We start from the raw sequence: 15,089 nt of genomic DNA, 5'->3' as shown, positions 1-15,089 counted from the left end.
GGAGAGCTAACCTCCTAACCCATTTGGGATTTAACACATAGGCCCCTCTCAAGGTATCATTTCTCTTAAAAAAAAAAAAAAAAGAAAGAAAGAAAAAGGAAAAAAAAGAGAGCCAAGGGGCACCTGGGTGGCTCAGTCATTAAGCATCTGCCTTCGGCTCGGGTCATGATCCCGGGGTCCTGGGATCAAGCCCCGCATCGGGCTCCCTGCTCCGCGGGAAGCCTGCTTCTCCCTCTCCCACTCCCCCTGCTTGTGTTCCCTCTCTTGCTGTATCTCTCTCGGTCAAATAAATAAATAAAATCTTTAAAAAAAAAAAGAGAGAGAGAGAGCCAATATAATGGGCCCACTTTCAAAGAGTGGGGAACAGGAAAGGATTAGTGTCTGAAAAGCAGCGCCTTTCTGAGACAGCCTGCCTGTAAACCCCAAGTGTGCCTGGAGGTCCTGATTCAGACCTATTAACTTTGATGGGGATTACTTTGGGCTGTCTGAGAAAGGAGGAGCGCCAGCCTCTGGAACAAAGGAACTTCGCTTTCTCATCCCGACAATGGTGACCTTCATCTGCTTTCCCTTTGCATTTTAGTCACTTGAGGTGAAGACCCAGAGAAGAAAAGAAAAGCAAAGAGGAGATTCCTCTTGAAACACTGGGGTCCTCCCACCCTGAAGTCCAGCATGTCCTGTGGGCCAGGGAGGGCCCGCTGTCCCTTCCCCAGCTCAGCTGGTTCTGGACAGTGCCCCAGCGTGCAGGCTTACTTACAAAGGGGAAAAAAAAAGTTGTTTAGCTCTTTGATTTACGTTATCTATTTCAAAGAAGTGTTTTGACTCCTTTCTTTTCTGAGGAGGGCCATGTGGTACTGATTCCTTTTATTATTTCTGTTTCCCTGGTGAAGCGTCACTGCACAGTCCTTGTGTTTATAATGCGGGTTTCTTGGGGCCTTCCTCGCCACCCCGCCCCACTCCTCTCTCTCCTCCTCCTCCCTCAGCTCTCTTCTGACGGGTTTCACCGTGTTTATAAAACATCAACTAACAAGCTTATTTTTTCCCTGTCTCCCTCTTCTTCTTCTGAAGTTTATGGCCCCGTATTTTTTAAAGCCCAAACCGTGCCAACAGGACGCTTGGAGGGAGGTGGGGGGGGGTCAGAAGAGAACACCTTAGGCCTTTTGCAGTGCAAAGTGACACTGTGTTTTGGTCCTGAAGAGCATCTAATAGCTTGTGTGGTCACTGAAGCAGGGCACATTTTGGGGAAAGAGTTGTGTTTGCAGCTTGGCCGTGCAGGCCTCCTCATTTTGTTAATGGGCTAAGCTTCTGCCAGAAATTTTGGCTTGAATGTCAGGCTCTGCAGAGGAAAAAACAGGTAACTGTTTGGCCCCTCGTCTAAGCAGAAACTAAGTTAGACTGTCTTCTACCCAGAGTTCGGCCCCCTTCCCTGCCAACCTCTCCCCTACTCCTTCAGCATAGAGCTCCCGCACCACGGGCTGGCTGGGTCTCCCCATGTGACCCACAGCTCCCAGGGAAACAGATGTCATTTGTGAAACCGTCTTGGTGTGATAGAAGGAAGACAACTTTCATCCCATCCTAGGGTTCCCATCACCCCAGAGGCCCCAGAAAGCGAGGGCAGATCCTGAGTCTACGGAGGATGTCTCTAGCAGAGTGTCACAGTGGCATAGATAATGGCCGTAGGTATCGGGTCAGCAGGGACAGCGTCCTCCCTGAGGGGACGCTGCTCGGCCACTTTAGCCGAGTGGCCTTCTCTTGAGGTGCAGTCCTGTCGTCAGTGCCTTCTGGTCTTCGTTCCCTGCCTGGACCATCTTCTGAGAGTGTGGGATTCGCTTTGCTGGTTCCTGGGTCCCTCTCAGACTTATTGTGTCTGAGGAGCAGGACTGTGACGCCAAGGGCCTCTTGCTAAACTTGGCACCCTCTCGGCTTGCTCACTGACAGTGCAGATTTATAGATTCAACCTCAAGGGCGCCTCGGAGATAGCGTCAACCCCGAAGCCTGGGCCCAGGCGCTCCCAGAACGGGAAATACCTTTATGGGCCTCAGGACAAGAATTGCTGAGTCGTTTCCTATCAAATTGGAAAGCTCTCTGGATCTAGGGAATTATCATAGTAGCCTAATGGGCCAGAAGAATCCTTCTGAGTTTCTGAGATGTGAGGCTTGTCATGAAAATATATCACTTATTATTTTTATTATTTTTAATTACCAGGAACTCCAATGGGTCATGCTTTAACCATCGTGAAGTGGTGTCCAGAGACTGCGAGAGAAGATACTTTGCCTTCATTTGGCTTTACTAATTCTCCACTTTGTTCTATTTCTTTTCTTGGTTTGTTTTGCTTTTATTTCTATTTTTTAACCATTTAGGTCTGTATATATGTATGTGTGTATTTTTGAACCAGTAAGATTACAGAAGAAATAGCAAGAGATGTGTACCAGGAAAGAGTGATTCAAATTTAAATTCCTCCACTTACCACTGTGTGATCTTGGGCAAGTTATTTAACCTCTCTATGCTTTCATTTCCTCATCTGTGAAATGGGGATAGTAATGGTATCTACCTCAAAGAATTGTCACTAGAGTTAAATGAGACTGTGGAGGTAAATGGTTGAATAGCAAAATATGGCCCAGAAGAGGGACTACATCAGTACTAGTTGTTATTATTATTGTTGTTGCTATTGTTGTTCCCAAGATTCTGTTTTTAGCAAATGATTGCTCCTGACTGCTGACCTTCTGATGTCTCATTTAGGTTATTAAATTGAACTCCTTTTCAAGACCTAAAAAGTAAAAGAGCTATCTTGATAAGCTGGCCCTCAGACAGACACTGTGTTCCCAGTATGTGGCCGTTTGTACAGTCTCTGTCCATTTGTGTCTGTGACTTTAACGTACCAAGGCCAGGTTTCCCCATCTTTTCTGCAAAAGTCAAATATGTGGGGTTATAAAATTTAATTAATCAATGAAGTAAAATCATGCCTGAATTATAAAGTAAAAGCGCCTCTCTCCAGGTTACCCAAGTCATGCCACTGAAGGTCCTGATAGGATGGAAAAGTAACTTCTTGGCAACAGTGTATCGTTCACACGGTCCTTCCAAATCCTCAGTGTCCTCATTAGCAACTGTTAGATAATTTTGACACGGGAAGTTCAGAGGAGGTACGTGACTTGACAGTAGTCCTAGAACCAGTGCCTTTGTCCCGTGACCCTTGAACCTAGGACCTCCGAGATCGGTTGCCAAGTTCCTTCCTGTGGAGGACAGGGCTTCCTCTGGAGGGCTTCCTGGAGGAAGCTGACCACACTCGCTACGGCACCGTCAACCCTTTTTCCAGCTGCTGCACATGGCGGCCCTACCAGGACACCATTCTCCCTTACAATTGCAGGAGGAATGGGAATCCTCTGCCTTCCTAAAATGAAAGACAGATCTCACAACTTTTTGGTAGAGTTGGACCGGCCTTTGCCAACTCTGTCTTCTCTCTGCTGCCTTTTGCACTTTCCATGTGAACTGGAGCCATGTGATAAGGTGGCCCTCAGTACTCTCCTTCTGCTTTTTCTGTGCAGGGCTTTACGGAAGATTAGAGGTCTCTGTTAATTTTGTGCAGCCCCGTACCTAAAGCTTTGATTTAGGAAAATCAACCCCAGTAACACATATTGGCTTCAGAATCCGATAGACCTTCAGATTCCTCTCTGGCAGGGTTAACTGTATGATCCGGCATAAATTATTTGCCTCTCTGAGCCTTAATTTCCTCATCTGTACTTCACGGGGTTATGGAAGAACCTGATTCTGAGGATATATGTAAAGCGCATCCTATGGTGCAGGCACAGAGCAGGTAACCCACATGTTATTCTCCTTTCTCTATTTCTGGGTTGCTCTCTTGAGACCACCTTGACCTTGGGCTCTAGGAGCCCTACAGGGGTTGCTTGGCCATGAGCCACAGCTATACAGTTCACCCCCTATGTGAGGAGAAGCTGTGCAAAGCCTGTGGATATAATTTTGTGGGGGTTTTTGTTGTTGTTGTTTTTTATTAAGTTCAATTCGCCAACATATAGTAGTACTAATCACGTCACGTGCCCTCCTCAATGGCCATCGCTCGGCCACCCCATCCCCCCCACCCCCTCTCTTCTGCAACCCTCAGTTTGTTTCCTGGAGTCCAGAGTGTCTCATGGCAGTGCACGTAATTTTGGATAGTCATTGAAATGTTTGCCCTCTGGAAAGTGAGGTTTGAAAGTTTGTGTCAGTCACAAGAACTTTGGGAAGATGATAACATCTGATGGAATTTAAATGCAAAATAAATTCTCTTTTCAATTAAGGAATCTCTTTTAGTCCCACCTTCATGGTAAGACTGTATTGTGAAGTGGTAAACAATAATAGTTTATTCGACAAAGATTTCTTGAGCACCTCCTCTGTGCTGAGCACCTTTCTGGGAGCTGGATACACAGAAGGGGACAAAATGAAGTCTTGTCTGCTAACTGGTGTAGTTATTACAGGTGCCGCAGGCGCTGGGTACCATGCTAACACTTGATATATATTTCTTTCTTTATTTTTTTAAGTAGGCTCCACACCCAACATGGGGCTTGAACTCATAACCATGAGATCAAGAGTCACATGCTTTACCAACTGAGCCAGCCAGGTGCCCCTTGATATGCATTTCTTACTCTGCCTTACAAACCAAGAAGTAGGAATTTGTATCCACATTTTATAGGCAAGGGAACCTCCCCTAGGTAAGCAGTCAGCCTCCTATCAAGCCAGGAACCCAGGTCTACTGTTCATCCAAGTTCTTTCTCTTTACTCTATTCAGTGGCCTCTCCACAGGAAGTCTGTGTCCTTTTACCAGGGTGAAGCCCCTCCACAACGAAGTGTAGTACTTCACCACTTCACTGGTCAGATGCTCACCTGTGTTCTCTCTGTTCTCTCTGCTCCGTGTCACAGTGGACTGCATGGACCCCACGTGTTCAGGCCGGGGGGTGTGTGTGAGAGGCGAGTGCCACTGCTCCGTGGGATGGGGAGGCACCAACTGCGAGACGCCCAGGGCCACGTGCTTGGACCAGTGTTCGGGCCACGGAACCTTCCTCCCAGACACCGGCCTTTGCAGCTGTGACCCAGGCTGGACAGGACATGACTGTTCTATCGGTAAGTGTGGGGAGAAGGGCACCGCATGGCGGGAGGGAGGAGCTTCCCACCATTACATGCGCGCCATTCATTCCCCGTCAGTGATCTGACCCTGTTCCTGGTCATTTAGCAGGGGGGTGGGGGGGGGGTGTTACTTTTCCTCTTCCCCTGAACACCATCCTTCAGCACCTGTACTTTCAGATCAGCAGAAGATTCAGAAATTAATCTTCACATCATTTCTTCCATAGTGGTGCCTTGAGAGTGAAAACATTGTCCTATAACCATGTGAATTAGAATAGTAGATTGAAATCTCATCTCCCATGTTACGGTGGTCATCCCTAGAGGCAAGTCCATAGGGAACAGTGCGCCTAGGTAAGACCTGCAGGGATGAGGCTTTAAAGGACTCGGGTCCAGGGGTACCTGGGTGGCTCAGTCGGTTAAGCGTCTGACTGTTGATTTCAGCTCAGGTCGTGATCCCCGTGTTGTGAGATCAAGCCCCAGGTCGGGTTCCACACTCAGCAGGGAGCCTGCTTGGGCTGCTTGGGATTCTCTTGCTCCCTCTGCCCCACCCTTCCTCCCCCTACCTCTCTAAAAAAACGTGGGGGAATCAGGTCCCAGCTGTCAAACTCTTTGGTTTCACTCGTTCATCAGAATAAAGTCTGAACTCAGTGTATTATTTAGGGTTCTCTGTGACCTGATCCCCACCAGACATTCTGGCCAGATTCTCTGCTAGCCAGTAAGTTCCATGAAGATAGCAAACGTGTCTGTTCACCCTCCATGCCCAGGACTCAACACAGGCCTGGCCCACAGCAGCTGCTTGATAAATACTGATGAATGGATAATAAACACATGAAAGAACACATGATTGAATGTGTTCTTCACTGTAGTGTTCAGTTCATATATAGAGGGTTTATATATATAACATTCAAAGGATCATTACATTAGCACCCTTCTGTTCATAAGTGCTTTACGATATGTAGACCCTCTCCAGACGAGGGCTTGAATGAGAACATGTGTGAATCACCTAGCACAGTACTGGGATATGGTAGGTGTGTTCACTTCTCAGATCTCATTTCAACAGAGTCCACTGTTTAAATCCACATGAAAGCTCTGTGGGAAAGGTATCATCACCCCTGTTTCACTGATTTACATAATACTTTAATCAATGAATACTTTTGAATACCTACTATGTACTAGACACTCTTCTAATCAGAGATAACAAAGAGATAAGAAATCTTTGTTGAGCTTCCACTGAGGGAGACAGCAAACAAACAAATGAAGAGAAATAATGATAAAGAAGCTAAGGCACAGGAAATTTTTAAGTAATCCCACCCAAGGACACACAGCTAAAAAGTGGCAGCATCCCCCACTATGGTTTTTTGGGTTTTTTTTGCTTAAATCACTTTCTTTACCACGCCACACTGTAAACGAAGTGCAGCTCAAATGAACTCATTATGTTGCATATTAACAGTCCTTTTTGTGATCAGGAAAGATGGCTGAGGCCTTTGGCAAAAATGAGATCCATGCAGCATTTGTGCCTTTGGAATACTCTGAACTACCTTGCCCCATTAAATGGAGAATTGGTGTGCAACATGCAGTCTAAATTGGACTTGTATCCTTGTTTGCAAAGTTCGCATTAAGACATGATTGCAAACACAGACGCACAGGGTCTTAGGAATAATTCTTTTTATATAGCTCCGTTTATAGCAATATAATAAATGGTCCTCTTGAAGCCACGCTGTGTTGTATTGTTTGTTATGTGGCCACAAAGCTAATTTATGATAGGTATATAACTGTGTGTGCATTGTTAATCCCCGATGAAACTGTACAGCCTTTCACGGAGGCAGGTATAACTTTGGGTGAGATCACTAAGTATTCTTTCATTGGTCCTGTAAAAGGACATGGCAGACCCATTGGAAGGGACTTTGAATAGAACTGTGAGAGCTCGTCATCCTCCCTTCCTCGTACACCACTCCCCATAACTAGTGTCAAACGTGTGTGTGGCCTCGTGTGTGAAGGCAGAGGAGTTCCAAGTGATGAGAAGCGTCCCTGAGCCCAACAAACCTTGGTTCAAACGCTGGTCCTAGTTATAACTCTGGGCAAGTTCCTTCCCCTCTCTGAGCTGTAAAATGGAGGTGGTGATAGTCCCTACCTTCTGGGGTTATTATTTGGAAAATTATCATGTGATGAATTATTTAAGATGATATTAAAGAAGCACTTAGCATGCTACTCAGCTTGTGATATGGGCTCAGTAAATGTTAGCTGCTGTTATGATTATGATTAAAACAGCCACTGATGAGAGCCCTTGATATTAATGAAGACATTTGATAGAGGCAAGATGAAATATGCCTTTTCAGAAATGTGGATTATAGTTTTTAAAGCTCCAACCTACAGCTGACAAAAACAGTGTCATGACTGCCAACCCGGCCAGGAATTTCAAAGATGGCTTCAAAATTACTGTCTCCCCTGGCAATAGTAAAAGCAATTTGTGTTTGTCGAGTGCTTCCCAGCCTACAGAGATACTTCACACATGCACGCGCACCCCCACAGTGACAGCCCCGTGGGCAGGGGGACCAGGTAGGACATCACCTCGAGGCTCAGGGGGTTGCCAGCCTTGCCTAAGGCACACCAGGGCCTGAGGAGGCTGGCGGCCAACGTTCAGCCTGGGGCCCCGGGCCTCACCTGCGGCCCAGCACTCTGTGTCGCCTCTCCACGGGCCACTGTTTCTCCTCAGCTGTCGCTTCCCCCCAGAAGCCAGGCTGAAGGTGAGTGAAGGCACTTGGAAGGTGGTTCTCTCTCGCCACCCGCCCTGTATCCGCGGTACCTGCTGGCCTTGGTCCCGCCACTGCCACGTGCTAACTGTGTGACCTTGGCAAGGTACTGGCTTCTCTCGACTTCAGTTTCCTGATCTGAAAACTGGAGATAATGATGTCTCCCTCAAAGCTCATGCGACCGTCAAATTCTAGAACGTATGTACGTGCATCGAATAGTGCCTGGCTAGAGTGAGCGCTTCGCGTCTCGCTCCTACCGCTCTTCCGAGGGCACTTCAGCCAGTGGGAGCTGTTTGAAAGCTATCGAGTTTTTGCCACAAAGGTGAGCAAGAACTGCCTTACTGACTGGATGCCACTGAAGCTGGGGGGCTGTCTCTATGTCCGGGGGTTAGCTACAAGGTGGTGGGACAGGCACTGGACTTTGCCTCAGAAAATCTACTCCCTGCTAGTAGAATGGCTTCGGCAAGTTGCTTAACCTCCCCCCGACCCCTGCCACCTCAGTTTCCTTCATGGTAAAATCACCTATGGGATTGTGGTAAGGATTCAGTGAGAAGATGGAGGTAAAGTGGTTGACACCACGTCTGGCACGACTGGGACCCCCGGTGAGAGGCAGCTCCCGGCGTAGTGTGCGTGTTATTGGCTCCTGGCCTGGCAGGCCTGGCACAGACACTGCCCAGAGCCTTCCCGTCAGGAGCTGCAGGCGAGCAGCTCACCCCGTCGGCACCGACTGTGGCTTGTGGGGTTGGCAGAAATCACCATTGGGCCCTCATAGGAAGGAGGACCACCTCTTCCGAGATGAAGAGATGTGTCGCTCTTTGGCCGGGGGAGCAGGATTTAGTGAAAGCAGCTGAAATCAACATGCCCTGCACTCAGCGACCAACCTGTCATGAAATGTGAGCTGACGAGTTCCTCAGCACTGTGGTTACGCTTGTGGAAACAGTGAAGTCAGATTTTATGTAAGGATTTACTCAGACCCCCACCTTCCCAGCAGCTTGGCTTCCAATCTCAGCTCAGAAATTCCTCCTGAAATCTAGCCTCCTTCATGGGATATTCCTTCGTGACAAACAGTGTAAGATAACTGTTGGGACAAATGCCTATGGCCTGGAAGAGCATGGGTTATATGTTCCACCCCCCACACACCGGTGTCCTCAACTCTGGACCCAGTGGGACTTGGCTTTTCCAGTCTTGGGGGGATGATAGTAGTGATGATGGTGGTGGTGATTGCTAGTGTTACCGATAGTAAAGAGCTGGAGAAAGGAAATGACTTGTCCAAAGTAACTCGGCTAAGCGGTGGCAGAGTGTGAATTAAATCTAGGAGCTCCGTTTCCAAGTCCTCAGCTCTTGCCTCAAGCCCCCTTTCCATCCAAAGAGGTTTGCTTACAAGGATAGAGTGTTACTTAAAGAGCCACCCATTTCTTAGTGCTTACCGTGTACCAACTACTGAACTAAGTGCATTACAACCATTATCTTAGTTAAGGTTCATATGAAAACTGTAAAGAAAGTATTACTAGTTCCATTTTCTGGATAAGGAAGCTGAAGCTCAGAAAAGTGAAATTCCTTGCCGGCATCCCCCCATCGGTAAGTGGCAGAGTCCAATTCAAACCAGATATGGCTCCAAGGCCTCTCCCAAGCTCTGTGGTATATGAGCAATATGTTGTAATCTTGCCTCTCTCTTGCCAAGCTGTGAACTCTATGCGGTCAGGGTCTACCAGTATCCCTAGGGCAGGGCCTGATATGGGTTAGGTTCTCAGTGATTACTCAATACAATGACTTACCCAGTGACACATCAAAGAAGAAGCTAGAGGCTCTGCCCAGGAAGGCTCTGCCCAGCACACTACCAGTCTAATCTGTTCTCTAAGGCCCCTCCTCCCCACCCCTGTGTACCCCCACATCCTTGCACACACGCATGCACGCACGCATGGACATGCTCACACGCACGCAGGGGCGCACGCCCTGCAGAGCTAAAACCAAAATCCCTGGGCTCCTTCTCTGTCAGTTTCCAGACCTAGCTCATGTTAGTTTCGTGTGCCTTGCCAGCCAGCCAGAACCCCTCCTGGATGAGAGCTGGCATCATTTCACCTCCTTCAAGTCTTCCCTGGGGAGCAGCTGTGGTGGGCTGGATGCCTCATCTGCTTATGCATAAAGTGGGTGAGCCCAGCAGCGCTGCTGAGCCAAGTGACTGTCCCTACCAACCCCAAGTTGGATTTTCATTCTCTTGGCTGCCTTAGAAAAGGGAAGGAATTTAACCTCTACACGATGGTCCTTACAGGTAGAAAAGTTTACCTTTCTTTCAGAGCCTAATGACTCCTTAAGAAGATTTCAGTCTCATTGATGTTTTCCAGGACACCATTTCACATGTGGTCCCTTAGACCCAACGTTTGCCCCTCTGCTGGCTCTCCTTCAGGTCTTCCTCCCCGTCCACCCCCGCCCAGTAGCCTCAGTCCTCAGCCTCATAAATTCACTCCTCATTTCCACTGCTCTGTGAGCTCGCTCCAGTCTTGTATTCCATAAATGACTTCTGTGTGTAAGGGTCCTCTTGCAACATTTCGTTCCTTTGGGTTTGCTGGCTCGCAGAAGCAGTACGTGACAGATTCTGCCTGGAAAATGCCCATGCTGGTGGTTTATGATTCTTATCATTTCATTGCAGTTGAGTTTCATGGAATAACAGGTGGAGATTTAGAGGATGGGTTCGGAGGTAGCATGTGCAGTCGGGAAGAACCGCATGGGATTTGGACTGGGACCAAGCTAGATTTTTAAGACTGATCTTATCCAAAGAATATGGCTAATGATACCTGCTTTGCAGGGTTGTTTTTCAAATTAGCTTTAATACATATGTATAAAATGCCTAGCATGGTGCTGGCATTCAATAAGCACTCAATAAATAAAGTATATATTTTTAGAATGCGTGATTAGATTTAAATTAACCAAACAGTCCTTAGACTCTTGCAAATTTAAGTCTGAGAACAATTTATACAGTGAAGGTTTGGAGCCAGACCTGGACTTAAGTCTGTGTAACCTTGAACAACTTGCTTTCTCTCTCAGCGACTCAGCTTCCTTGTGGTTTCTGACCCTCTGCCACCCACTCCCCCCAGCCCATCCCTGGTCATCGAGTCTAGATGAAGTTATTAATGTGCTGACATATTTATCCCCAAACAACAGCACAAGGGCCAAACAGCATTAGCATCAGCTTCCTGCCAGATAACGAGCTTTCTGAGCTCGATTCCAGAGAGGGGCACAGCCTCACAGAGAGAGCATCCCAGAACAGCTCCAGACCTGCCCCTGCCCCTGACAGTAACAGACATCCACCTCATTCTCCTTGTTTCTGCTTCAAATGGTATCTAGTGTGCCTTGGACTTAATGTGTACACCCTTCCTGGAACTCCCTGCGCACTGGGTGCTATTCTTGGCACCAAGGATCAGAGAGCTTCAGCCCACTCAGGAGGCGACACCTAGTTAGGTGGCGTGATAAGAGCTCTGACTGATGTGTGTATGTGGGGTTTGGGAGCACAAGGGCAGGAGCAGTGAGCTCAGCTGGAAGAAAGGTGAGAGCGGAAGCTGAAGACAGTCTTCCCCAGGGAGGAGACTTGTAAGCCAGACCGTTAGAGGGCGCCTGGCGGTGGGGGGAGTCCAGGCAGAGGGAACAGCGTGTGCAAAGTACCCAGGTGTGCAGGAGCATCATCTGGAAAATCCTGCCTCTGATTGGAGAGTAGCAGCCGTGGGGGTGGGTAGAAGAAGGAAGACCAGAAAGGTAGGCAGGGTCCAAGCCATGGTGTCCACTGAATGCCTGGCTGAAAATCTTGGATTAAAAAATTGTTCAATGCGCACTGAAGATTTCCCTGTGAGACTTCATGTCAGGGCACCTTCTTTAGCTCTCTCAGCCTAACCTGGACTAGGTTCCACCTTCGCTGAGGGGGGACCTTCAAAATTCAAACCCAGATTCTCTGAGCTGCCGATTTCCTCTCTATTCCTCTCCTCCCCTTCCAAAAAGAAATGCAAATCCTAAAGCATAGTTAATAACAAATATGACTGGATAAATAGGGAGCGGAAAATGTCTGTTATCAAATTAAGTCGCAATTGACAACAAAATAAGCCCGATGTTTAAAAAAATAAGAATAAGCTGAAAGTAGTAACAAGGTTAAAAAAAAAATTAAAGCTCTAAACATAGCATTTGCATTAGTGCTAAATTTTAAAAATGGTAATTCAATTTTATTTACGAGGCAAATATAATTACATTTAAATTTGAGGGAACAGAATTTAATTCTTATTAATGACAGAAAGACTGAGTGAGATACTTTAATGCCAGAGAAATTGTCTTACGTTCATGGATGGGAGAGAAAATTAAATTCAGCGTGGAGCATTCTCCCTGCTACAAGTCTCATGTGTGTAGCCAGAATTGTTCCCTCTCTGAGAAGCATTAGCTTCTCAGCCCAGAAAGCACAGCACTGACATCCAATTAAACATCAAAAGGAAATGATCAAGCCAGGCTATTTCTGTACAGGTATGTTACGGGAGAAGAAACCCGAGGTTAGAATTTCAGCCGAGGAATAATATCCATTGAGACTTGACATTTCCTATACCCCTTCCCAATGGCAAGTGATAGCCCGAAATCAAAGTTCAGAATAATAAATACCAAAGAGATTGACACTGAGGCAGAGAAAGAAGAGGAGGTGTTGGAGGGAGAAGAGAAGAGCCCACCAGTTGTCTGGGATGTAGCGTGCAGGTTGAGACACAATGAGATGATCCGCTCCTAACATTTAATCGAAGACTGGGAAACTGGGCCCAAACAGGCGTAGTACTAAATAGTGCCAGAGTTAAAGGTTGATAAACCAGGAGCTGGCAGCTTTGTAATTTGGGAGAATTTCCTCTGACAGCCCTAGAACATTTTTGATCAGATTGGAGCTCTTCAGTATGTAAATAGAAGCCCTCCCGAAATTGGGCTTCAGAATCGGGTTTCTGTTTGGATGCCCAAGCTGATGACTTATACACAATCTCCGGTTGTCTTCCTGAATCAAACTGCTGGTATATAACTTGTAATTTTAAAATAATAACTGTTCTTTGAATGGAAATTTTATTTACATTTTACAGAGCTCCTCATGTACGTGCTTCATGATTCATTCAGGCAACAAGTACATAAGCCTCTGACACCAGAGATGGTGTTGCTCCCAGGGATCCAGAGTTCAGAGAGCTTGAGGGATTTGCCCAGAGACACTCTGGGAAAACAAGGATTCAAATCCATCTTTCTCTGGGCTCAGAGCCCATGTTTATCCCCGGCATAACTCTGCCATTGGCCATTTCCAAGGTTTATGCTGATACTGTTGATGAATGAAGTATGAGGTTCATAAAGTTTCACTTCATTGGATACCACTGCAAAGAGCCATGTAAACTGGATCTTGACCATGAGGTACCTGGTGGTACTACAGGGGCTCAAGGAAAAGAGTGATTGCTTTCAGCCAGGGTGATCAGGGGAGCGTCCCGGAGGAAGCAGGATTTAAGGTGGGTGATATAGGTTGGGTTTGAGTTGGCAGAGAGAGAAGAGACAAGCACCTTGCAGCAGCCAATTGTAGAAGTCAAAGATTTACAATCTGTTACAAAGATGCAACAGGACATGGCATTTTCCAGGAAAGACCAGTAGTTTGGAGTGGCTTTGCTTAGGATATTTGTGGCACTAGAGAGAGGGAGAAGAGATGAGGGAAGTTAGTAGGCATTTAGTCACATATGGCCTTGAAAGAATTTAGGTTTGATCTGTCAGTGGGAACCACTGAAAAATTTTAGGCAGAGGTGTGATATGGTGAGGTTCAGTTTTGGAAAGCTTACTCTAATATTGGCATGTAGTTGGAGGTGCTGGGGAGACATCTAGGTGGAAGTGTCCAGGAGCCAGTTTAGATAGGTGAGCACATGACTGGGTGGAGAGATGGGCCTTTCACAGAAGGATATCAGAGTCTTTGGGAAGAGGGCTGAACACCCATTTGGGCCCTTTCAGTGAGGTTTGGGTAGTGTTCCAGCCCTGGCCAGAAATCCACATCCTGGGCATGTTGTGTGGCTTCTGTGCTCACCAGCCCTTTCCTCTGTTGTTATCCGTCTGCAAAGTCAGACCCTATTGGGAGGCCTCCTCCAAGCTAAGTTTGAACTCCTCTAATCAGGAAGCCAGAGAGCCTCCAATTAAGATGAATAGCAGTGGCTTACTGCTTCCTGTGATAGGTGCTTCCTAAAGCTCGAAATTCTGGTCCTAGGGGAGTAAGTGTGGAGACTGCTATGCACCAACATCCTGGAATCCACTTTTCTGCTTGGTTTGAAAGCACTCCAAGCTCCTCGAGTGAGGTGAAAGGCCGTGTGGTTTCCAAGGCTCATTAGCTTTCTGCCAACTGGATCTGTGGGACAGAGTGGGGCTGGGAGCAGCGCTGACCCTCTGGTAGAGGGATGGAAGTTGGAAAGCACCCAAGAGTGGCTTGGGTTTGGCCTCAGTGTCAAAAGGAAACCAATTACCGTAAGGAAGTTGAAGGCTCCTTTCCTGTACCTTCCTCTCCTTCTGGCTTCTTCCTGAAACCTGCACTGAGACTAAAAACCATCCACCCAATTTAGTGAGAGAAGGAGGGAGGAGGGTGCTATGTTGAAACCTATATTGATATAGAGATATAGGAATATCTATCCATGGGAGAGGAAGGTAACTTATAAGTATCCTACTGTGTGCTGGGCCTGGTGGCAGCTTGGTGCTCCTTTACACATGTGGGTAGACTTGAGTTCCTTGAGGATGGGAATAATTTAATGTCATTTCTGAAACCCTAGTCTCTAGGAGTAGCTGGCACATAGTAGGTGCTCAGTATATTTTCAAATCAAGTTTAGGGTTCTGGCAGATAGGAATCCTTATCGCCATTGTATAAAGGACAAAGCTAAGGCTCAGAGGTGTGCTGTGTAGCTGGGAAGTAGCAGACCAAGCTCTTACAGCAGCGTCTGTGAATTCAAGCCTCTGTTCTGTGCAAAATGGTAGAACCTTGAATAGTTACATGGATGTAGTCAGAAGATACATTTCCTGTGTAAGACTCACCAGGGAATGTAGAGTTCAGGCTGGTGATGGCAGAGCTGGGGAGGCAACACGGGGAGACTATTTACCCTGATAAAGGTTCGCATCAAGTGCTTTGAGAAGGCAGGAGGTGAAACTTTCCGACTGGGGCACTAGAAGGAGGCTTCAAAAAGGAGGAGCCAGAACTCAAAGCCAATGTACAGTTGAACCTGG

General features: G+C 47.1%; 1 protein-coding gene across 12 annotated transcripts in view; it reads left to right on the top strand.

The window, feature by feature from the left end:
• TENM4 (teneurin transmembrane protein 4) overlaps positions 1 to 15,089 on the top strand; it is a 711,025-nt gene that overhangs the window by 570,675 nt on the left and 125,261 nt on the right. For all 12 annotated transcript variants that reach the window (XM_081798927.1, XM_081798926.1, XM_081798930.1 and 9 more), the window contains one exon: positions 4,909 to 5,109. In XM_081798927.1, the coding sequence (XP_081655053.1) occupies positions 4,909 to 5,109 (201 nt within the window). The remainder of the gene's footprint in view (positions 1 to 4,908; positions 5,110 to 15,089) is intronic.

The sequence above is a fragment of the Leptonychotes weddellii genome, chromosome 11 (assembly GCF_054177405.1).
Source record: "Leptonychotes weddellii isolate Sample4059 chromosome 11, ASM5417740v2, whole genome shotgun sequence".
Taxonomy (NCBI): Eukaryota; Metazoa; Chordata; class Mammalia; order Carnivora; family Phocidae; genus Leptonychotes; species Leptonychotes weddellii.
This window is presented reverse-complemented; position numbering and strand designations above follow the sequence as displayed.